The sequence below is a fragment of the Magnolia sinica genome, chromosome 12 (genome assembly GCF_029962835.1).
Source record: "Magnolia sinica isolate HGM2019 chromosome 12, MsV1, whole genome shotgun sequence".
Classification (NCBI taxonomy): Eukaryota; Viridiplantae; Streptophyta; class Magnoliopsida; order Magnoliales; family Magnoliaceae; genus Magnolia; species Magnolia sinica.
In genome coordinates, this window is record NC_080584.1 from 36,014,919 (window position 1) to 36,038,733 (window position 23,815).

The 23,815-nt window shown below is 38.4% G+C and overlaps 2 protein-coding genes across 2 annotated transcripts; both read left to right on the top strand.

Moving 5' to 3' along the window:
- Nucleotides 1-595: 595 nt before the first annotated feature.
- Nucleotides 596-4,074, top strand: LOC131221229 (transcription factor MYB101-like). Its single transcript, XM_058216425.1, has 3 exons — nucleotides 596-1,082; nucleotides 1,157-2,036; nucleotides 3,078-4,074. Exons 1-3 carry the CDS (start codon nucleotides 762-764, stop codon nucleotides 3,341-3,343), a joined length of 1,467 nt encoding a protein of 488 aa, XP_058072408.1. The 5' UTR covers nucleotides 596-761; the 3' UTR covers nucleotides 3,344-4,074.
- Nucleotides 4,075-9,255: 5,181 nt separating this feature from the next.
- LOC131220444 (uncharacterized) lies at nucleotides 9,256-18,761 on the top strand. The gene is made up of 6 exons (XM_058215355.1): nucleotides 9,256-9,463; nucleotides 16,808-16,878; nucleotides 16,984-17,534; nucleotides 17,644-17,748; nucleotides 17,840-17,911; nucleotides 17,995-18,761. Exons 1-6 carry the CDS (start codon nucleotides 9,456-9,458, stop codon nucleotides 18,295-18,297), a joined length of 1,110 nt encoding a protein of 369 aa, XP_058071338.1. The 5' UTR covers nucleotides 9,256-9,455; the 3' UTR covers nucleotides 18,298-18,761.
- The last annotated feature ends 5,054 nt before the right edge of the window (nucleotides 18,762-23,815 follow it).

Genomic DNA, 23,815 nt, shown 5'->3' on the forward strand with positions numbered 1-23,815 from the left:
AGATGTCATGTTTGGACTGAAAAGCATAATTATGGTGGTCTATGTGTCTTTATCTAGCGGTCCGTACGTGTTTCTCACACGTAGATGAAGCCCTTGATGTTTTGTGTGATCAGTGAGGCAGTGTAGCATGATAAGTTGGCATGTTAATTTGAAGTAAAACCCACATCAGAAGTGACGATAGTGAAGAAAGGAAACGCGTAAGAGGGCCTACCACGTAATGGGCATTGGAGCACTCCTCGCCCGATTTTCATGCTTATACCTCTAATTCTTTAGAATGCATGTTGTAGCGTGTCCCACACAACACACCCCCATTCCATTCATTCCATCATACTCTCTCTCTCTCACCCCCATTCCATTCATTCCATTATACTCTCTCTCTCTCTCTCTCTCTCCTCTTCTTACATTTCATTCATCTACTCTCGAAAGTTCACCTGCATCAGCTTCCCTTTAAAACCTAAAAATTCCTCCTCCTCCTCCTCCTCCTCCTCCTCCTCCTCTCTCTCTCTCTCTCTCTCTCTCTCTCTCTCTCTCTCTCCAACAACCCTGTAAGAAAAAGGTTTGATAAAAAGAGAGAGAGAGAGAGAGAGAGAGAGAGAGAGAGAGAGAAACTCAAGAACCTCTCTCTTCTGAGAAAGAAAGAGAGGGGAGAGGTTCATCCCTCAGAAAACAACAGAAATAAATAAATAAATCACAAGCTAAATGCCCACATAACCAAATCCAGAAAGAGAGAAAGAGAGATAATTTCAAGAAGAAGAAGATCAATGTCGCACATCAAAGGTGCTGCTGTGAGCGGAGACTCCTCATCAGGCAGCGTTGCCAATATTGCCATGCTGAAGAAAGGCCCATGGACTGCGGCGGAGGATGCCATCTTAATGGAGTACGTGAAGAAGCACGGAGAAGGGAATTGGAATGCTGTCCAAAAGAATTCAGGCCTCTCTCGCTGCGGCAAGAGCTGCAGGCTTCGTTGGGCTAACCACCTTCGCCCCAACCTCAAGAAAGGCTCCTTCTCTCCCGACGAAGAACGTCTCATTCTACAACTTCATTCCAAATTGGGCAACAAATGGGCCCGAATGGCTGCTCAGGTTTCTTCTCTCTCTCCATTCATCTCATTCTCTCTCTTTTTCTCATTTTTTTCTTCTTTTTTCTGTATTCATAGTTACCTGGAAGAACCGATAATGAAATCAAGAACTATTGGAACACTCGAATCAAACGACGTCAACGGTCAGGCCTGTCTCTTTACCCACCTGAAATACAGCGGCAAGCCCCATTCAATCATCAGCACCACCAATCTTCCTCTTCTTCTTCTTCTTCTTCTTTGGCTCTTTCTCTCTCTTCATCTCCACCTTTGCCAATTACATCGCTTTCACTTCAGAAATCACATTTTGTGTGGCCTCTTCCTTCGTTCGACCCGATGAACTTTGCTGCATCAATGCAACCTCTGCTTTCCCACCACCAACATTTTCTCCCATCTGCTCCAGTTAACCGATTCAAGCATTTCTCTGACAGTGATGTTGGGTCTGCGGGCATGTTCTCTCGTCCTTTTTCTTCTCCGCTCACATCACCACTGTCTTTGTTCCATCAGAGTCTTCACACCCAACAACAGCAGCAGCAGCAGCAGCAGCAGCAGAGCCTTCAATTCAATTCAGGGGATTTTGATCTCAATCCTCCAATTCTGCAACCGACACCATTTGAACCTGATGGGCTGCTGCCTGCTGCCTCAATCTCCATGAAATTGGAGCTCCCTTCAAGCCAAGTCCCCGTTTGGGCTTCTGCCAAGTCGGGCCAAGATGACTACAAGTATCCCATGATCTGCTCTGCCTCTTTGGACAGGAGCAATAGTGGGATGTTGGATGCTTTCTTGCAGGAGGCCCAAGCAATGGTGGACAGTGATGATTTTCAGAAAGCAGCAGTGTCATCACAACCCAGCAGCGGCAAGTGCGGTCTAGATGAGTGTGTTGAGGACATCATTCCTACGGGGCCGGTGCTCCGTGAGGGTGGCACGACATGGTTTGGATCAGCTTGTGACCGTTTGATCGGTCAGTTTTATCAATAAATTTAAATTTCACCTACTTTTTATTGATTTTTAGAGTCCAATTTCTATGAATTGTTGCCAAATTCACCTTCTTTTTTTTTTTTTAAAAAAAATTTTAATTTTTTTTATATCTGATGTTGGGAACTTTAATCTTCTTTAGATAAATATTTCATTTATTTTATTTTCAAATGAAGGATTTCATTGTAATTAGCTTCAACTGTGATTGAATTTTATACTCTCACCATTTAATTGTCATCGACTTCTGCTACACTGATTGGATTTTTTTTTTTTTTTTAATTACAATCTTCTCTCTGTTTAATCTGTTTCTGGGTGGTATTATACTCTGTATTGAATCTCTGTTAACATATGCTCAGAGTCTCCCGTTTCCATACATGTGGAAACCCATGGTTCAGTGACCCTGACCATTGATCTGAGGATGTCACCAACTCAGATTTGGGAAGGCCCAAAAGTCTCAAAGATTGGAATATCCTAACCAATGGACCTTTGGATTGAATGTGAAACATTGTTACTTTTTGTCATCTTTCTAGTTGGAGGCCACATATCCAAGCACCTGGATCTTCCAATCAGAGACATTTTTTAGCATCGTCCATTCACCATGGCCTATTCCATTTAGTCACCAGACAATGTGCCCTGCATGGAGCCCTCCACAAACTATACACCCACAGGGATATATAAATTATTATTATTTTTATTATTATTTTTATTTTTTTTTGAGTTTTCAAACATCCCTTGTGTGGTCCTATTACCTGATCATTTCCACTTTCTGCTTCTACTTTCACTAGCTCTCTTTTAATTTTCACAAAAAAATAAAAAAATAAAAATAAATAAACAATAACCAATCTCATAATCTCTTGCTTTCAATTTCATCAAGTGGAAACATGCAACAATCTCTATGAAACTTGGCCCTGCGAACTTCATTAAGTGGGGCTCACCTTCATGAAGTGTGCTTAACATGTATAGGTGATTTTGATTTTGCATTGCAAGGCCATGTCTCACACAAATCCACCTTTCATTTGATCACCAGGGATTAGGACGGAGGAGACAATGGACAAGATCAATTCCTTAGATGAGGACTTACGCAACCATTTGGATATAATTCCAGCATCAAATATGCCAACAGTTTCAGAATGGTATAGCGATAGTGGAGAGATGTCGAATGGGCACTCTGGTGTGACCGATGATGATATCGGGCTCGAAATGCATCAGTTGGCTTCATCTCTCTCTGTGGCTGCTGATCATGATTGGACGCTCGGATCATGTCAGTGGGACAACATGCCTGGGATTTGCTGAATTGTCTGGTAATCAGCCCATCATTTGATTCTGTCCACAGATTCTAAGCAATGTTTTGTGATGTTTGGTTGGGATGCAATGTCTCAAATCCTCTAGTATGTGGGGTGTTTGGGTAAGTAGGTTGTTTGTGTTTGATGCTTACTTCAGTGTTTTGTTATTAAAGATTATCAGAATTAGAGGATTAGAATAAAGTATTATTTCTTTGTTTTAGCTTCTGATGGTTTGATTTCTATTTTTATATGATGTAATTGATTTCAAATGGATTTGTGGGAAACACATACAATGCAACTTGGTGGATGAGAAATTATTGGGCGGTGATGGGAAGTGGACCCCACCTGTACTAAAATGTTCCCTGATGGGATCAAGCAGGGCCACTTAGTGGACCGTGATTAGATTCCCAGAGAAACTACTACAGGTTTTCTGTTTCTCTGCCGACAAATCAAACAGAAAATTCAAAACAAAAGGCCTGTCAACAAGATCTATACTGCACAATATGTGACCCCAATTGACTGGTGGGTCACACATGCATCAGATCTTTCTGTGGTGGGATCATAGCTACCTGATGAACATCGAATAGGGATTGACTATGATTAAAAAATAAAATAAAATAAAGTAAAAAAAAAAAAAAAAAAAAGGTACTATAGTGTAAAGGTAATAGCTATGAATAGAAAAGATGAGAAGAATGGGACCTTTTATGGGACTGGTAAGAAAATTCAACTCCAGTTCTCTGCCTACTAGTGAATTTGACAACAGTATAATACAGGGGCTTGTGTATGAGATCTGGACTGTTCAAGTTGTGGGGTCCACCATGATGAGGCATGCTAAAAATTCGCACCAAGACATGGCTGTAAATCATGTACCGCTGACCCATATTCGATCATATGGTGGGCCATATAGATGCTTTGTCACAGACTTACTGTATGCATTTATTTCAGAAGGGGGTGTCTGAAGCAGAATCATTACCCTAAAGGAGGGAGGTATTTTATGGACAGACTTTATCACCACGTATGCTGAGAAGGAAGAAAAGAGTAATAGGCATGAAAATGATTCATGGAGGAAGCTAAATATAGGAGAATGGTGGCACAAGGTTTTTAGAGATTCCTGACCATGAATCTTGATATAGCTTGATAAAGATGCCGTTTGAAACGAGGAGCGGTGGATAACCCCCACCTTTTCTAAAATTGCACATAACGCGTGTACGCATATAAGCCTAAATATAGCTGTAAAAACATGTTCCCCAAACACGCTTACTTCAAGCTAGAAAACGTCTCTATTTTCGGAGGTCACACACCCCATCTTTTCCCCAATCACCGCCTCTCTCTCTCTCTCTCTCTCTCTCTCTCTCTCCTGTTTTGAAGTAAAGATATGAGTACGATACCATGATTTCTAATGGTTCTTATTTGAACTCATCCAGAGTGTTTAAGCAGGCACATAAAATTACTTAGAAACTGCATACCTGGTGTATAAGGGATCTTTTGGATGCATGAATTGAGTGTAAAGGTTTCACAGGATATAAACATATTACAACTTTTACCTGTAATATGAAACTTGAAAGAAAAAAAAAAAAAAAAAAAAAAAAAAAAAAACTTGTTTCATGTTACAAGTAAAGAAGAAACTGCATACCTGGCGAATAAGGGATCTTTTGGATGCATGAATTGAGTGTAAAGGTCTCACAGGATATAAACATATTACAACTTTTACCTGTAATATGAAACTTGACAAAAAAAAAAAAAAAAAACCATGTTCCTGTTACAAGTAAAGACTTTAATTAGGGCTAAAAAGGCATTATACATAGTGGAACAAAATGGTTGATATACATTCATGATATGTGGGGCCCACGATAAATGTGTTTTGTAAATCTAATCTATCCATCATGTGCTTCCCTTGATGCTCTTCTATGACCCTAAAAAAATAGCTCGTTGATTATCAAATGGATCATGCAAGGGAAGGATGGGATGTCCATCAGTAAAAACTTCTAGATTGCATTTGGGGCCCATTGTGATGGGTGGAGATAACCAATCCGTCTAATGTGTGCATGTTTTAATGCTCTCTTAGGGTAAAATAAAAAATAAAAAAATTCAAGTCCTTGAGTGATTTGCAGATTTTGAAAGACTTATTACCCAAGCTCTATGGTATGAATACCTATTTTATCCATTCTAAACACTTTATATGCTACCTAAACACAATCTATTTACCAGTAAACATATTACTGCTTTAAAAAAAAAAAAAAATGGTCATTGATCCCATGCCGTACCTTGCCCTTGGAAGTTCTTGCACCTAGAAGCCAGGTGGAGCCCACCGTGATGTTTGCGAGGAATCCACCTTTTTTACCAACCCATGTTATGACATGAGCTACACCTGATCCATAGCTCAAGTGGTACACTGAGTGAAAGATACCTCATTTCAACACTGAGGTCTTGGCATCGATCCCTAGTGGGGGTGGCTAACAGTGAAGTGTCAACTTACAGAGGGGTGTACTGACAAGCTAACAAAAAAGAAAAATGTTATGACATAAGCCCAAAATTGAAGCAGACCCAAAACTCAAGTAGGCTACACTGATAGGAAAAGTTGGATAGAGAAATGCCTACTATTGAAACCTTAGCAGATTCCTTTTAAGATGAACTGAAGACATAAAATTATTAAACTGATCGAAAATTTCTGTAGCTCCACAAATGTTTCAACAGTAGACATTCAATTCAATCTTCACTATTTCCTGTTATATGGACCACTTGAGTTTTCAATGTACTCATTTTTGGGCTAATGTCCTAACATGATCTGGGGGAAAAAGATGGACGGAGTGGATTTCTCACAAACATCACGGTGGGGCTTAGAGTGGAGGAACTTCCTGCAACATAGTGTAGCAGGCAATCCGTCTGTTGTAATTGATCGAACAAATTATTTAGCTATTTTAGTCTAATTTAATGTATGCCATCAGTACAATTTCTTAAGTTGCATCATACTCAGACAGGGTATCTAGTAACTTATGTCCAATTTCTTAAGATGCCCTAAATTAAATAAAGAATTCTTGGATTCGATACTTGATCAACCCTTTTAATTATGCAAAGGCTATGATAAGTAGTGTTCTTGTTCAAGTTAAATATCTAAATTGTCAAAAGGCTTGAAACAATCCAACTGAGCAAAGACTAAAAAGTCATGGTATTGCAATACGTCACATGTATCTGAGCAAACCTCATTGTAATAAATTGGAAAAAATCTCTCTCTCTCTCTCTCTCTCTCTCTCTCTCTCTCTAAATGCATCTTTTTAATTTAGAGACATGTAAGAAGCCAAGGAAGGGAAGTTAGGATAAGGCCAATTTGAGGAGATTCCACGGTCATGGTCCATCCAAGGTGAGACCCTATCGGATATGATGGTCTGGACCACTGAACCCCCATAATCCCAAAAATAACCTAATTTCATTGTTTCACATGGCTCATCATCATCTCTCTAAACTGTGCGTCTGGGATTAGCAATGAGTTCGTTTCTCCATGCATGTAGCTAGTTACTCATACAAAGATGGTTGGATGATAGGAAGCGTCCATGCTCTTCATCCCATTACATATTACCACGCTGGAAATTAAGTTTGATCCTCACAATTGACTCATGTTATTAAATGTTAGCTAGCCATGTAAATTTGCCTTTTCCACTATCATTATTCAGCTCTAAATACGAGAGGTCAAGATCATGTAAGAATCCTATACTGATCAACGGTTTAGATTAACAAAGGCTCTCTCTCTCTCTCTCTCTCTCTCTCTCTCTAAATGCATCTTTTTAATTTAGAGACATGTAAGAAGCCAAGGAAGGGAAGTTAGGATAAGGCCAATTTGAGGAGATTCCACGGTCATGGTCCATCCAAGGTGAGACCCTATCGGATATGATGGTCTGGACCACTGAACCCCCATAATCCCAAAAATAACCTAATTTCATTGTTTCACATGGCTCATCATCATCTCTCTAAACTGTGCGTCTGGGATTAGCAATGAGTTCGTTTCTCCATGCATGTAGCTAGTTACTCATGCAAAGATGGTTGGATGATAGGAAGCGTCCATGCTCTTCATCCCATTACATATTACCACGCTGGAAATTAAGTTTGATCCTCACAATTGACTCATGTTATTAAATGTTAGCTAGCCATGTAAATTTGTCTTTTCCACTATCATTATTCAGCTCTAAATACGAGAGGTCAAGATCATGTAAGAATCCTATACTGATCAACGGTTTAGATTAACAAAGGCTCTCTCTCTCTCTCTCTCTCTAAATGCATCTTTTTAATTTAGAGACATGTAAGAAGCCAAGGAAGGGAAGTTAGGATAAGGCCAATTTGAGGAGATTCCACGGTCATGGTCCATCCAAGGTGAGACCCTATCGGATATGATGGTCTGGACCACTGAACCCCCATAATCCCAAAAATAACCTAATTTCATTGTTTCACGTGGCTCATCATCATCTCTCTAAACTGTGCGTCTGGGATTAGCAATGAGTTCGTTTCTCCATGCATGTAGCTAGTTACTCATGCAAAGATGGTTGGATGATAGGAAGCGTCCATGTTCTTCATCCCATTACATATTACCACGCTGGAAATTAAGTTTGATCCTCACAATTGACTCATGTTATTAAATGTTAGCTAGCCATGTAAATTTGTCTTTTCCACTATCATTATTCAGCTCTAAATACGAGAGGTCAAGATCATGTAAGAATCCTATACTGATCAACGGTTTAGATTAACAAAGGTGGGCCATATTGATCAACGGTTTAGATTAACAAAGGTTGGATAGTGTAATCGGGTGCACTAGTGGGCCCCACTAAGTTGTGAGGAGTGTTACACCTGTGATATGCAGTGTTTAAGAGGAATTAGGATTATCAATTCGTGTGGAGCCTGGGGGAGAGGAGTTTTGATGGGTTTCTAACTCCTCACCCTTCTAATCTATATTAACAGTGCTGGATCCCCAATCCAACACCATGATAGAAGCTATAGTCTCATCCCGTCTTCTCTAAAGGGTGTAAGGAGAGGAAGATCTTAGCATTTCGATTTCACAACAATGGCGACACAAATAGGTAAGCCATCTCCTTCTTCTGATCTCCACATCCAATGCACAACAAGATCCTATTGGCAATTCAGCTCAAGATTTTACAAATCATCCATTAAACAAGGGACTATCTTTACATGTTGGTGGTCCCATATGCTTGATAAACTCATTAATTAGTATACCTCCTTTGAGAGAAAACATTGGAGCATATGCATCAAACTAATTACTCTAGGAACAAAGGACCATGTACTTGCACTACCAAAAAACAGGGCAAAGCCGATGGATGTGTGGCTGTTTTGGCTATGGTTTTTAGCTGTGGGAAATTCCGATGGCTAAAATCCGTAGCTAAATCATAAATAATCCGTTTAGCCTGTATTTTAAGGGTGGACGTTCAATCGCTACTATTTTCCTGTAGTGTTGTTCACCTGAGTTTTATTTCGATCTGATATTTTTATGTAAACCATAAAAAATTATTTACTAATGGATTTACGGTGTGGATTAAACAAAAACATCATGGTGGGGCCCATAGAGCCCTACCAGATCCAATATCCAAGCCACCGTTTTCATTTTACGGTAAATGAATGTTGAATTTGCATTTTATGTTAAATAGTGGAAACTCGTCTACATAAAATGTGGGTTTGATATATGGCTATCCAGACCATCCGAATAATGGGTCTTGTTGTAGATGATTTATATTTACAATTATCTTATAGAATAATATCTTAAAAATCCACTAAATGGACCCTTAATTGCACGGCTGTGAATATAGTTTAGTGTATAAAATATGTAAAACTCACATTTTAACGGATCCGAATTCTTCCACGATTTCAAAAAAGGAATTTTTTTCATTTTCCCTCTCTGAACGCCCACTTCCTCCTCTCCCTTTCCCTCTCTCTAAAGAGGAATTTTCATTTTCCCTCTCTCGATTCCCTCTTTCGACCGCCCTTTTATTCCTCTCCCTTCCCTCTTTCGACCGCCCTTTTCTTCCTCTCCCTTCCCTCTTTCGAGCGCCATCTTCATCGCCCTTGATCGCCCTTTTTGAAGCTCGTATACAGATCGTTCATTCAGAAGCTCATATGCAGATTTCATGCTAAGGTGAGTCATGAAATGTAATCAGATTTTTTTACTTGATGAAATGTAAGCAGATTTCATGATCTCATAATATCTGTTTATTAGAGATCTTTTTGAATGCATTCGATTGTATGTAGCTGATAACCATTGGAACGTTAGATGGTAGTCGGTGCTTCGTTTGGGGACGATAGCACTGGACTGCATTCTGTTGAACGAAGGCCATGATTGGTGGCTAGGATCTTCTAATTGCAATGAGTTTTACTGCATTAATCCACACTACAAGAAAAGTAGGCATACTGTCCAAATCAAACGATCAAAATGGGACGGTGAAGATGGCCCCTTATATGCAATTTTTAGCCTTTACTTCATTTGCAATGAGGCCTATGATTTGGACGGTCCTAATCGTGTTATATGTTTGCCATGTGCGCAATGTATGAGTCATTGCTTTCTTGAAAGAGAATCATCAGTGAATTGTAGCCCAAGAAGCTGTATTGAGCCTTCCTTCTCATGCAGATACAAAATTGAAAGAACGTAAGACAAAAGGGCAAATTTAGTTTACTATTCTTTCTCTTTTTCCTGTTGTATTGGTATCATTCTTCAGCATCATCTTAAAAATGGTGGCGATTCTTCTACCATACATGTGGCATAATCCCACGGTGATTTATAGTACCATCAAAATTTCTGACCACTAATGGATGGATAGATTAGATGCTAATCAACTGGATTATCCAGATTATCCCTCATAGACCCTTCAATCTAATTCATTTTTGTGCTCATGCCTTAAAATGACTTGTCAAATTAAATAGATGGTGGATAAAATACGGACCGTCCGTCTCTATCTTGGTCTTGATGGGTAGGACAGGACTATTTGTCTCTAGCTGGTCCAGTCTCTACCAAGCTAGAGACAGACAGTCCTCTAAGTGGCTCTATAAGGCCCACCGTGATGTATATATTTTATTCATGTATGTATTTATTTTGACTTATTATTTTAAGGCATGAGCTGGAAAAGGGGACAGGTAAAAAGCTTAAGCTGACTACATCACGTGGAAAAATGGGAATTGAAAGCCTACTGTTGAAAACTTAACAGGACAGCAGTAGTTTTGAATCAAGTAGATATTTATGTTTTCTCTTCATCCTAGTCTATGCGATTTTATTAATAGATTGGATGGCAAATAAACATTATGTTGGGTTGTAGGAAGTTTTCAATGGTAAAAGTTAAATCCTAACTGCTTTTTTTTTTTTTCTATGGAACATGTACAGGTTAAAGAATGGTCCTTGATGGTGTGGAATGCTAGAATAGGATTCATGTAACTGACCCCAGTTAGTTTGGATGAGACTTACATGATGATGATGATTCACAAATTATTATGCGAATAAAAATTGACAATATCTTAAACCATTCTACTAATGTACACGATAAAATATCTCTAAGAGTCATCCAGCTGGTTGGCTGGCATATATTATTTATAATGTTTGAGTTATTCATTTCACTTTTATTGATGTGTGGATGTTATTCAGTTCATGAAATATTTTATTTTGGCAACACTTTTGTGGTTTGATAAATACCCTATGTCATGTGAGGAAGGAGCTACCAAGGGGTGTTTGGATGTATGAAGTTGGTCAACCTTGTACTTCTGCCAAAGCTTTTGTAGGCTCTCTCTTCCCATAGGCTTTGCAAATTCACCACTCAGGTTGTACCCATACCTTGAACTGTAGCCAAGAACATGATGACTAGCAAAGATCAACCATGGTTGTTTCTGCCTATCCGCTGACGAAACGCAATGCTCGATGAATCTGTACTGTACCTAACCCTCTCTCCAATCATGTTCACTGTCTGCTATGCAGAAATGGAACATACCATAGTTTGTAGAATACCCGTAGTAGATTGGAACATTAAGTATGGTGAAAAATGAGTAATGTTCATTCTTCACATACACCTCAACAGAAAAAATAAAATAAAAATTGTATCGGCTTTATTTACGTGTGTACGCCATATGAGCCATCCAAAAGGTGGGCTTTCACATTGATCCAATTATCAAGGTGAGTCACCAAGGGTGGAAGTATATATCATTTCCCATATCTTGTTATTTATCTATGTTTTTCTCCTTAGTGGTCCTTTGGATGCCCAAAAATTTTGTAAGTGGTAAATGAATTGGAGGTAATTGAATTACAGTTCAATTGTTTACTGCATGTCCTGTTTGGCTTTAAGCTGTAATCTGTTTACAGGTAAATAGTTAATTATGTTTAGATAACCTGTAAATTATTTAAACCGTAATCTCTTTATAGCCAAATTTCAAAATTCTAGTTGTTATGCTGAATTCAGTTGCAGGTAAATGAAATCAGTGCTTTTCAGCAGGTTTTCATTTATAGTTAAATTGTTTACTGCATTTCCTGTTTGGCTTTAAGCTGTAATGTGTTTACAGGTAAATAGTTAATTGTGTTTGGATAACCTGTAAATTATTTAAACTGTAATCTATTTATAGCCAAATTTCAAAATTCTAGCTGTTATGCTGAATTCAGTTGCAGGTAAATGAAATCAGTGCTTTTCAACAGGTTTTCATTTACAGTTAAATTGTTTACTACATGTCCTGTTTGGCTTTAAGCTGTAATCTGTTTACAGGTAAATAGTTAATTGTGTTTGGATAACCTGTAAATTATTTAATCTGTAATCTATTTATAGCCAAATTTCAAAATTCTAGTTGTTATGCTGAATTCAGTTGCAGGTAAATGAAATCAGTACTTTTCAACAGGTTTTCATTTACAGTTAAATTGTTTATTGCATGTCCTGTTGGGCTTTAAGCTGTAATCTATTTACAGTTAAATAGTTAATTGTATTTGGATAACCTATAAATTATATAAATTGTAATCTATTTATTGCCAAATTTCAAAATTCTAGCTGTTAGGCTGAATTTAGTTGTAGGTAAATGAAATTTCAGCAGGTTTTCATTTACAGCTAAAAGTTGTAAATGCTTTACAGCCTGTAATTCATTGACTGACATTTTTGAGCATCCAAATACTCCCATATCTTGCTATCTATCTTTGACATTATAAACTTTATGTTTGCTAGCCTAAATACACCATCACATGTAGCACAAGGTCCAACCTGGAGAAATTCTCAGTCTAATGTCTCAACTCTCAGTCTAAAATTCTCTTGTAGCCTTTAAAAAGAAATTCCACCATTTGTTCTTTCAATGTTAAATAAATGTTGTCAAGTGTCAACCATTTATTCTTTAAATGTTTATACTTATGATCCTTTGTTAAATGTTGAATTGAAAGATGACGCTTCTAGATGTTTCAGGAATATAATCCTATCTGTTACAAGTCCACTTCTCCTGCTGCATTTTAAGAACCTACTGAATCAGGTATAATTTGTAGAAATCCAACTTGTAACTCCTCAGAACCCGCTCTACCGTAAGATATTACGGTGCATGACAGTTCCCAGTAGGTTAAGTTGCAAGTTGTTATATAAAATTGGTTGGATATTTTTCATTTTTTCAAATGTTGTCAATAGTCAGTTGGATGATGAATTAGGTATAATTGTGTGCCTACCTACAGGTCATATCGAATGGGCTTTAGGGAGTGGATAACTTTACATTACCCAGACCCACAATTTGTAGATGGTATGATGAGCTTTGTGAAGTTCGTAAAAGAACATCTTCCTGGTAGAGAATCCATTCATTGTCCATGTACCAGATGCAGATGTCTACGTTTACCCTGCCTAATCAATGATGTGGTGATAGATCTGATTAAATATAGATTTAATCCAACATATAAGGTGTGGAACATGCATGGTGAGAATGCATCGCCCAAGTGTAATGAACGTGCATCAACTTCTCACCAGTACCCTAGTGTTGCAGACTTAAACAATATTGTTAATGCGGTTGTTGAAGACCTCGGTGGTAATAACCTGGATAAAGTTATTCAAGATGAACCCAATGTAGCCCCTGAAGCTGAAGACGTTGCTGGAGATACTTCAACCAATGAGTTTGAAGCAAATCTACGAGATGCGATGACTGAGCTATATCCTGGTTGTCACAAATTCACCGTCCTGACCTTCATAGTGCAACTCTTTAAATTAAGGTGAACCATGGATGGAGTGAACAAAGCTTTACGGCTCTTCTTCAACTACTCTAGAGTGTCTTACCATCTGGTAATAAGACTCCAATTAATACCTACCAAGCAAAAAAGATCATTATAAAGTTGGGTCTTGATTCTCAGAAGATTCATGCATGTCCAAATGACTGCATGTTATACTGGAGAGAGCATGAGGTGAAGACGAATTGTCCAAACTGTGGTGCTTCCAGGTACAAGACAGAAGTAAATTTGAAGTCGAGACAAGCTCAAGTACCTAAGAAGGTGTTAAGGTATTTTCCATTAACACCAAGGCTACAAAGAATGTACAGTGTGCCATGGGTGGTAAAGGAGATGACCTGGCACTCAACCGGAAAAATGCAGAGTGGAAAGATGGGGCATCCGGTGGACTCTACCACATGGAAGTTTGTTGACAACAAGTATAAGGATTTTTCAGCGGAAACTCGTAATGTTCGATTAGGTCTAGCCACAAATGGGTTTAACCCCTATGGCACTTTCAGCACGTCGTACAGTTCTTGGCCTGTTATGTGTGTGACGTATAACCTTCCACCACATTTATGTATGAAACCGCAATTTACTATGCTCACTTTGCTCATTGAGGGACCACGACAGCCTGGGAAGGATATTGATGTGTATTTGGAGCCGTTAATTGCTGAGTTACAAGACTTATGGCGGAAGGGGATGACGACATTCGATGCATACCATGGAAACAGGTTCAACATGCGTACCATCTTGCTGTGGACAATTCACGACTTTCCCGCATATGTATTGTTTCTGGTTGTAGGACCAAGGGTAAATATGGTTGTCCTCCATGTGGTCCTCACACAGATTCCTTGCGACTACGCCATGGAAAGAAACACGTTTATATGGGTCATAGAAGGTGGTTGCCACTAAACGATGAGGCCAGGAAGGACACAAGTGTGGGCACCTTCAATAAGAAGGTGGAGCCACGACCACAACCGATTCGTGTGACTGGGATTGAGCTCGAAAGCATCACTACGAAACTAAATGTGCAGCGGGGGAAAATTAGAAAGAGGAAACAAATGGGTACAAAAGGAGGACAGGAACAAGCTGATGATGCTGAATCATCATGCTTCTTGAAGCGGTCCATATTATATGATCTGGAGTACTGGAAGGATATTCCCGTACGCCATAACCTTAATGTTATGCACATTGAGAAGAATGTATGTGAAATTCTTATTGCACTAATGTTGAACACAACTGGAAAAACTAAGGATGATGCCAATGCACACAGAGACTTGAAGTGGCTAGCAATAAAGAAGCGTCTATGGCTAGAAAATATTAATGGCAAGGTGATCCAAAAACGAGGTCCTTTCTTGATTCAAAAAGAAGAGAAAAATTTTCATCCAGACTTTACGTGAGCTTCATGTTCCGATCGGTTTTAGTGGGAATTGGAAGAACATCGTAAATGAAGATAGTGTGGATTTAAAGGGTATGAAGTCTCATGATTACCACGTGTTGATGCAACATCTGCTTCCAATTTTGATCCAACATGCATTCAGGGATAGTAAGCATATGCGCACTATAATTAGAAGCTTCTGTACCTTTTTCAATGCCCTATGCTCGCGAATCATAGATATTGAAATGTTAATGGCTCTCGAGAAGGGTATGGCAAGGACATTATGTGAGCTTGAGATTACATGCCCTCCTTCAATTTTTGTTGTGATGATGCATTTGCCTATCCACTTGGCTTACGAGGCTCGTGTATGTGGTCTTATCTACTATCGATGGATGTATCCATTCGAAAGGTTGATATGATTTTAATGTGAATAAACCCACCTAACATCTACAATTACATTTATTAATGTGTCGTTAACTCTTTTAGGTTCATGAAGACGTTTAAGGCGTATGTTCGCAATAAGACACGACCTAAAGGTTGTATAGTAGAACGATACATTCAAGAGGAGACACTTATATACTGCAACCAATATAAAGGAAAAAATAATACAAGCCTCTTGGAGAAACTGGAAAAGCGGTTTGACGGATCAATTTCACTCCTGCCAAAGTTGCAAGATATTGTTGATGACTTCGATGTTGATGAGGTTGGTCCAGTTGGCCCTGGTCAAAGTGTCATTTTAGAAGGTATTGAATACGAACAGGCTCGCACCTGGGTACTGAAGAGTCAACCCAACTATGATACATGGCAAGGGTATGCACTAGACTTAGCTTGTATGTATATGTTTTCTTCATTTATTTCAAATATTATTCAACATAATTGTAACAACATTTATGAGATTAAAAAATTGTCAATTTTGTTACAACCTTCTTAACTTGCAGGAAATATGCTAATTTCTTGAAGCAACGAACCGTAGTTGCCGGGAAGAGGACTAAGGTGGCGAGTGATGAAGAGTTCATACCTTGGTTGAAGAAACAGCTAGACTTGGATGAATCAAGTAATGAAGTCTTCAAAGATATAGTTAGGGGACCAAAGACTTTTGCAATGCAGTACAATAAGTATTGTATCAATGGTTTCCTCTTCGTCACCAAGGATTACGAAGAGAATAAAGTGAACCAGAACAATGAGGTTAGCACAGAGAGTATGACCACCTTCCGATCTAGTGCTAAGGACAAGAATACAGTGGATGAATCTGTACCTTATTATGGGGTCCTCCGCAAAATCATCCAACTGGAGTACCGAGAAGGGTACAAGCCAGTCCTACTAAAGTGTGATTGGGTGAAGGTGACGCATCAAGGTGTTTCTTTCGATGCTGAAGGGAATTTGAGATTGGTGAATTTGTCTAATTTTCTCAGTTCAGACCAAGTGGGTGATGAGCCGTTTATTCTTGCAGAGCATGCCGTGCAGGTTTTCTATTCTAGAGATCCAAAAAATCCTGATTGGCATGTGGTCTTGGAGGTTCCAAGAAAGATTTTCGTCGAAGATGAGACGAGCCTTTTATCAGAAACAGGGGTTGTAACTGATGTTGAAGTAGGACCTAATCTCACTGAAGTAGAGATGGGTAGCGAGTTGTTATTCAATGACAATGAAGATATTTGTGTGGTTGTTGAAAAGGAAAAGAAAAGAAAGCAAGTAGGGAGAAAAAGTTGATTTGTTAGTACTTTTATGTATGTAACGAAACGATTTTGATTTAGGATATCTCATTTGTTTGTAACGAAAAAGTTGAAGATATTTTGCTCATTTGTTTTCCTTATTTGGTTTTTAGCATTAAGCGATGCAGCCCTTGAAGATGTATTGGATAGTCTAGTCTCATATCTTCTTTTTATGCCTGGGTTTGATTTATATTGCCAATGAAACAGGCATATGGATCTAGAGGCATCGTCATTCGGCACAGAGCCGCTAGGGGATGCAGCCCGTGAAGATGCCATAGGTAATAAGATAACTTCTATATTTTTCTTCTTTTTAACCTCATTTAATTTTCTTTTATATTGGAGGTGATGAAACATGTGTATAGCTAATTTCCTATTTTATGCAGACGGGTTGTCATCTTCATCGTCTAGGAAGACAGGTCCTACGCGAGGTCGAGAATTAAATGAGAAGACTTCATTGAAGAGGGTCATTACGACTAATGAATTTGGGCAACCGAATGCAGGGGATATAAATCAAGTTATATTCAATTCATGCATTGGTGTTCTCACCCGCACCCACATCCCGATCACCTACACAGACTTTCGCCAGGTGCCTCCGGAGCACCTTCAGAGGGTCATTGAAAGCTTGGAGTGTAGTTATGATTTTCAGAATAACCAACATGCAATGACAACTTACGTTCGTGAACGCGTGAATACCTCTTGGAGAAATTACAAGAACCAGTTGCATTTAAAGTATGTTAAGGACAAGGATCTTGCAACTGTGAAGTCATCTCCAGCCCCTGTTGGTGTGCCTATAGAGGATTGGATACTCTTTGTGGATCAACGTAATACAAATGAATTTAAGGAATTAAGTGCAAGAAATGCATCCAATCGGGCCAAACAAGTTGGCCCTTCTACACTTGGGCGGCGTAGCATGGCTGTCATACGCCATCAGATGGTACATGTCTTAAAATATATATCTTACTATATTTATGATGATTATTTGAAATTATTAGTCATTTAATTCCATTACTAATGTGTTTTGGCATGTATGTAATGTGGAAAAGGCAATTGAGAGGAATCTTACTAGTGATGCCGAGGTTGGTAGGGCTGATGTGTACATCAGAGCCCATACAACAAAGGATGACAAATTACAGTTTCCCGAAGCCTTTGTAAGTGCAACCCTCGTACATTCTGTCATTATCCATATGAATTTTAAATGTGTCTTTTAGTTGCTAATTTTTCTTTTGGATGTTGTCATAGGAAAAAATAAAGTCGATTCAAAGTAGTAATTCAACATCTCAGATGACCAATGTAGATGATGCCCTTACACAGGTATATATGCTTGTCCTTCAAGTACTTGAGTTTATTTATACTTACGCATTCTCTGATAAATCGACTTGCAATTCTGATTACAGTCAATTGGGAGTGATAGTAGAGGGCGCATGCGGGGTATAGATGGAAATGTAGGCAAGATTGCATTGAGGAAGACAATCCCTATTATAGATAAGCTCAATATGGTGATGCAGGATCGAGATAATTTGAAGGAGGAAGTAGGTGAAATGAAGAAAAGCCTAGTAGACCTCCATATGAAGGTTAATTGTATTGTAGAAAAGCAAGGGGAACAGGGGGTTGTGGATCCACCAACAATACCTCCATTTAAATCTAGTCGTGCCTTGTCGGTATGTATGTGTTTCTCTATTAGAAATTTATGTTTATGATTATATGCACCTCCATTTAAAAATACTAATGACATGTTATACTTATACATGTGGCCTGATTTGATACATATTGGCAAGAGATGCGATCTTTGCGATTGGAAGAAACGGGTAGTTGCTCGTGGTGAGGTGCATGAAGTTGATTCAACTGTCCATGTCCATGGAGCAGATCTAGGCGAAGGAAATTTTAGAGTTGTCTTGATCGAGATTAAAGCTTCGCACGTAGAGTTGTGGAAGGAAGATGGTTATCATCATACACTTGGAGAGGTCGGCGTAGGAGGATTTATTATTTGGCCCAAGCTATTTCTAACCATCTATCCATGATGTTTATAATTAGACATTACAAAAACTGAGACAATTTACTTTTATTTTCAAACTATTTGGTAACATAGACACTTATCTGAATATTATGGAATGGAATGTATTTAACTCTCACATCAGATTACACACACATATATGGAATGGTATGGAATGCATTTATCACTCACATTAGATTACACCCACATATATGAAAGATTTGTAATAATTTTTACTTTTAGTGTTATTTGCACTTGGGGAGAGAGAGAGAGAGAGAGAGAGAGAGAGAGAGAGAGAGAGAGAGAGAGAGAGAGAGAGAGAACTGTAGGGAATTATCATCATCTATGGCAGCTGTTGCAGAGAATGCGATCAACCCCGACGAGAAGTTCCTTCATCGTTATTCCACGACTGTTGTTGGTTCTGCATGTCTACAAACATTACACCGAAAATAGATGTGCAAATATTTTTGTTCATTAATATTTTGGAAGTTTAGATTTTGATTTGGGATATCTCATAATTTGGATGTGTTTTTTGCAGGGTTTTTTTTACTCTCATGATTTACTCAACTGTTTTCGCATCTTCAGCTTTTTCTTTGAATGAAGAGGTCGGTTTCACATTTGCGAGCATCCTAACTTTGTGCGCGGTTGGTGGTTCCATCATACTTGGGTAAGGAAAATCGGATGTGTTTTTTGTTCCTAATTGCATTATTTCAGTTAGACAGATCAATCGAATGATCTGAACTATCCTTTAAGCCTATAACAGATTTCTAAGGCTACCATACATGGATTGAATGTGCAGATAATGTAGATTTCTAAAGCTATCAAATCCATCGTGTTTGACCTTGAGAAGATGAAGAAAGTAAGTTTCAGATGCACACAGCATGTTGTACAAAGACATGCTGTTGAACAATTTCATATGGTGATTGTCAGAATCTCTGGTATTGCAGGCAACGGTGATGAAGCAAACAGAGATTGCTGAGTCGCTGGATAGGCTACCTCTCAATAGGATGCATGCATACCTATGTCATAAAATCCAGCTTTAATGGCAGCAGCAACATTAGCAACTGTCCTGAAGTCCAGATGAGTATTGCTAGTTTACAGTTCTTATAGGCACAGTTTCTGTTTGACACAGATAGTAAATACAAATGATAAAGTTAAAAAAGAAACCGACTATTCCCAAATAGACCATGTAAAAGGAAGCATACCAGGGAAACCAGCATATAATGCAACCATCCTACATTCACTTGCTCAGATGAGAGCCAGCATATCTTTATTATTATTGTTATTTATTTATTTTTCTTAATCTTCTCAATACAGGGATTGGGGCTGGATTGGAGTCTATGACATCAAATCCAATGGCTAGGGAAGGGTCAATAAACCCCATGATACGTTCTCGCTAAACTCTACATCTTCTTTTATGTTTTGCATGTTTTTTGGCTTTAAGAAAGGATGTTTATTGCACTAACAAAGATCTTTTAGCAAGCTCAAGACTATCTTCCTAAAGTTCTTAATTGTGAGGGAGTGCTGCACAGGTGTAGAGTGCTGGTTCGTTCAGCCTCACAGGGTATGGGTAAGGTTTCATTTCAGATATGGTTCAATTCACATGTTTAGAGTGATTCCCTCCTTGATATCTTTTATTTATTGAAAAAAAAAACTCCAAAATTGAAATACTCCAGATCATTAAGTTTTGAAGGAGTCTTTATACCATGAAGCAGACTCTCCTTACTGCTTCACCTGGCACTTCAAACTGGTCAAAATGATTACTTGCTATAGAATACAGATCCAATGGACTTCATTTATACATGGATCTCTACCAACCATTCCCATGACAACATCTTCCAAGTTCTATAATGAACTTCTTTCAAATTTCTTTGGACTTTGCATGAAGTGAAGTCCAATTAAAGAATCTATTTAGTGACGTACCTCCATTTTACATTAAGAAGGTTTGTCATTTAACCGAAATTTGAAAATACAGGTTTACTGGTTCATCTTGGGCATCTTTTCTATATGGATGGGAGAACCTCATATGCATGTACTGGTAATCTATCTCTTGTTTATAAAGCTATATCTGCAAAACACCATCACACTAGATTCCTTTGAGCTCTGGCGTTGTAATGAACTCATCGACACCTTGCATTGTCCTTCCAGTTTCAACAACATTAGCAGAGAATTCTTTCTGTTGGCAACCATCAGCTTGTACACATGGACAGGTAATTATCCTATTCTTACATTTCATTGCAAGTTTTTGAAAATGTCTGTGGTTATCTAGTTTTCTGTAAATTTTGCATTATTACCTTGGAAGCGTAGCTAGAATCTGCTTGCTTAATATCCTGGAGTATCCATTACCAGTATTAGTATCCTACTATATTGGACATGATAGGCTGAAGTATTCAAGTATCATTGGCTAAGGTATGCAAAACATGAGTACTTTACACCAGATGCTATACTAAAAGTATCCATCATATGTACCCTTGTTCTTCTTAAAGTTCAATTTTTTGGTATGGGCCATGATAAATTTGAATTGGTAGTGCTCAATTGGATGTTTGTTTTCCTAATCTTATAACCATGCATTGGCCTTTGTTATGTTCATAGTGAAAAAGAACAAAGGAAAGAAAAACCGATTATTGTCTTAGCAATTCTTAAATCAATACTTCTAGGTTGAGAGATGACATGGGGAATTGTCTTTGATTGTTAAAAGAAAAGTGTTGCAGGTGTCTATGATTGGCCCCACATAGTGGGACTCTTCCATTAGTAAGCTAAACAAACTGATGCTATGGGGGTGGTCCTATTGTACAGGGTCATTTTGATATGCGAGGTATGCCATTTCCACACGTGGATCATGTCCAATCTGCACATATCACCACACCCAAAAAGATGCCACATGCTCTAGCTCCAAGCCGTCCATCAGGTCAGTTTCGCCATGTGCATTCCTAATGTTTTGTCATAGCCAATCAACTGTACCACGGTGTTAGCTTGGGTATTATTTTAGCAACATGGTGTCTGACATCTTGTATCTTGTTGTGCAGGATGTTGATGGTAGAGCTACAGACGTGGCCCTTGGATGGTCGGTTGCTCTTGGTTCTCCATTTACATTTCCCACTACATTGGAGCAAGAGTACAAGAGTGACGTTTTTGTCCGTCTTTTGTAGGACATTGATTGACAGATTAGGATGTGCAGTAGACCATATCTACTTGCATAGAATGCTAGCAGAAGAACACTTCAACCAAATGGATAGGAACTTATACTTCCTCCTACTTTATCATTGACTAGTTTTAATGTAAGTAAATGCTTCAACTGATTTTATAGTCCTTTTCCACAAACAAGCATCCACGAATCAGAGGTTGGGATTGCATTGCATTTTACAGGATTCACAGGGTTGTCTTACAGACGCAGGTGAGCGTTTTTGAGATAATTATGTATATTCATTCACCCTTCTGTAGGTAGTTTTGTTCTTGTCTGACAGTCTTAAACTAAAGCTTTCAAAACCATTTGAATTTGGTTTGCTGTTAAACAATGGCTTATTTTCCAGAGCTTTATATGAACTGTTTGGTTAAATTATAGAAATATCTGAGCAACTGTGTTTGGATTGTTACTAATGCGGCTGGCGAGCATATTTCCTTTGTTTATGAATTCTTTGTTGCATCTGCATTCTTGTACATCAATCTAACCTGCACAGACATGTGGGCAAGGTGGCTTTTCCACGACCTTGGCTAATTTCGTATTTCCTTGTTAGAGAAAATACTGTTGCCCATGTCCAAAACAGGTATACAAGTGTCCATGTTGCATTGTTGCAATATTCTTGTTTGGTTATAGCCTACCCCTCTTTTTTAAAGTCTGGATTGTTTAAAATGAGTAAGATCTATTCTAATGGAATGCTTTATTCTTTTAAGCTTGTTTTCTTCAGTGATTTGAGTAGTCGTTGAAAGATACTCGAAGATTAGTCCCTGAACAACATAAAAAAAAAGGTGATATGTTTCTCGTCTGCAATTAGTAACATTACTCATGTATTTGTCCAATGAAATGCATTCGGAATGGTTAAGATCATCTTTAATTTCTGTTGTGCTTTAGTTTATATTTTGTTGCTAGTAGTACTATGTTTTTATGAATGCGTTTGAAATGCCTTCAGAATGGTTAGGATCATCTAGTTTTTGATGTGCATCGATTAGGCAATTAATTATTATTATTATTATTATTTTTTATGAGAAACGCCGACGGCCTTTCGCCGTCGAAAATGCCGACAGTTTTTTCTGTCCTCCATAGCAGACGGAAATACTGACGGTTAAACTGTTGTCCTTGCCGTCGGAAACACCAATGGTTTTAGCCGTCGGAAACGCCGATGACTATAATCCGTCGGCGAGCAACACCCACGCCCCTTTTCCCGACGGCCTGTCCGACGGTTAGAAGCCGTCGGGGAAGGTCAATGCCGACGGTTTTTAGCCGTCGGATTTGCCCTATTTTTTGGTAGTGTTGGGTCTATTCCTAGAAATATGTTCTAATACTCTGCAGAATGTTTTTTTTTCAATATTATTGGGTTTGTCAGTTTCTATGAGTGGAGCCCATGGTTCAACGATCCAGATCAGTGCTACAATATTTCTTTTTACAATTCAGCTGGATTCTAAGAAAGAAATATATCAACAGTCAACATTGAATGTAAAAAGGCAAATTACTCATAGCACTGTGTTGTATTTTAAAATAAAAAGGTATTTCAAAATTTGCCTCTTGTTTCCTTTATTTGAAAAGTTTTTAATCTTTTAGTGTGGTTCTCTTATATCGCATCTTATATCACATCGAAAATGATTAAGGAAAACATCAACTTTATAAAAGGAAATTTTTGCATGGGGCTTGAGTCCCCTCTTAGTGGCATGTGAATTTAGTCATATGGGAGCTATGCAATTAGCCCTAAACTATGTCTTTGAACACACACGTGTGCTCGCCAAATTGATATGTGCCTGTGCTTGTATTTATGTGTGGATTGAGAGTATACTCGCCTAATAATTTTGATCCACCAGTATACTGGCATATTTTGAAACCCAACGAACCTAATCCATTTGAAACAAAACTTTAATCACCTAATCAAAGTCTATAAATAAACTTAATCCTTTTAGAACCCAACAGATCTAATCTATTTGAAATGTTGCTTTAAGCACCTAATTGAAGTCTATAAATAAAATTAATCATTTTCCGAATTCATTCATTCAAAACCAATAATTTCTCTCTCTGAATC

Excerpts from the sequence above, each read along its gene's own strand:
- LOC131221229 (XM_058216425.1), top strand. The coding sequence starts at position 762 with ATGTCGCACATCAAAGGTGCTGCTGTGAGCGGAGACTCCTCATCAGGC. Across the intron at positions 1,083-1,156 it reads GGGCCCGAATGGCTGCTCAG|TTACCTGGAAGAACCGATAA; the intron begins GTTTCTTCTCTC and ends CTGTATTCATAG. Across the intron at positions 2,037-3,077 it reads AGCTTGTGACCGTTTGATCG|GGATTAGGACGGAGGAGACA; the intron begins GTCAGTTTTATC and ends TTTGATCACCAG.
- LOC131220444 (XM_058215355.1), top strand. Across the intron at positions 16,879-16,983 it reads AGCCCGTGAAGATGCCATAG|ACGGGTTGTCATCTTCATCG; the intron begins GTAATAAGATAA and ends TATTTTATGCAG. Across the intron at positions 17,535-17,643 it reads CTGTCATACGCCATCAGATG|GCAATTGAGAGGAATCTTAC; the intron begins GTACATGTCTTA and ends AATGTGGAAAAG.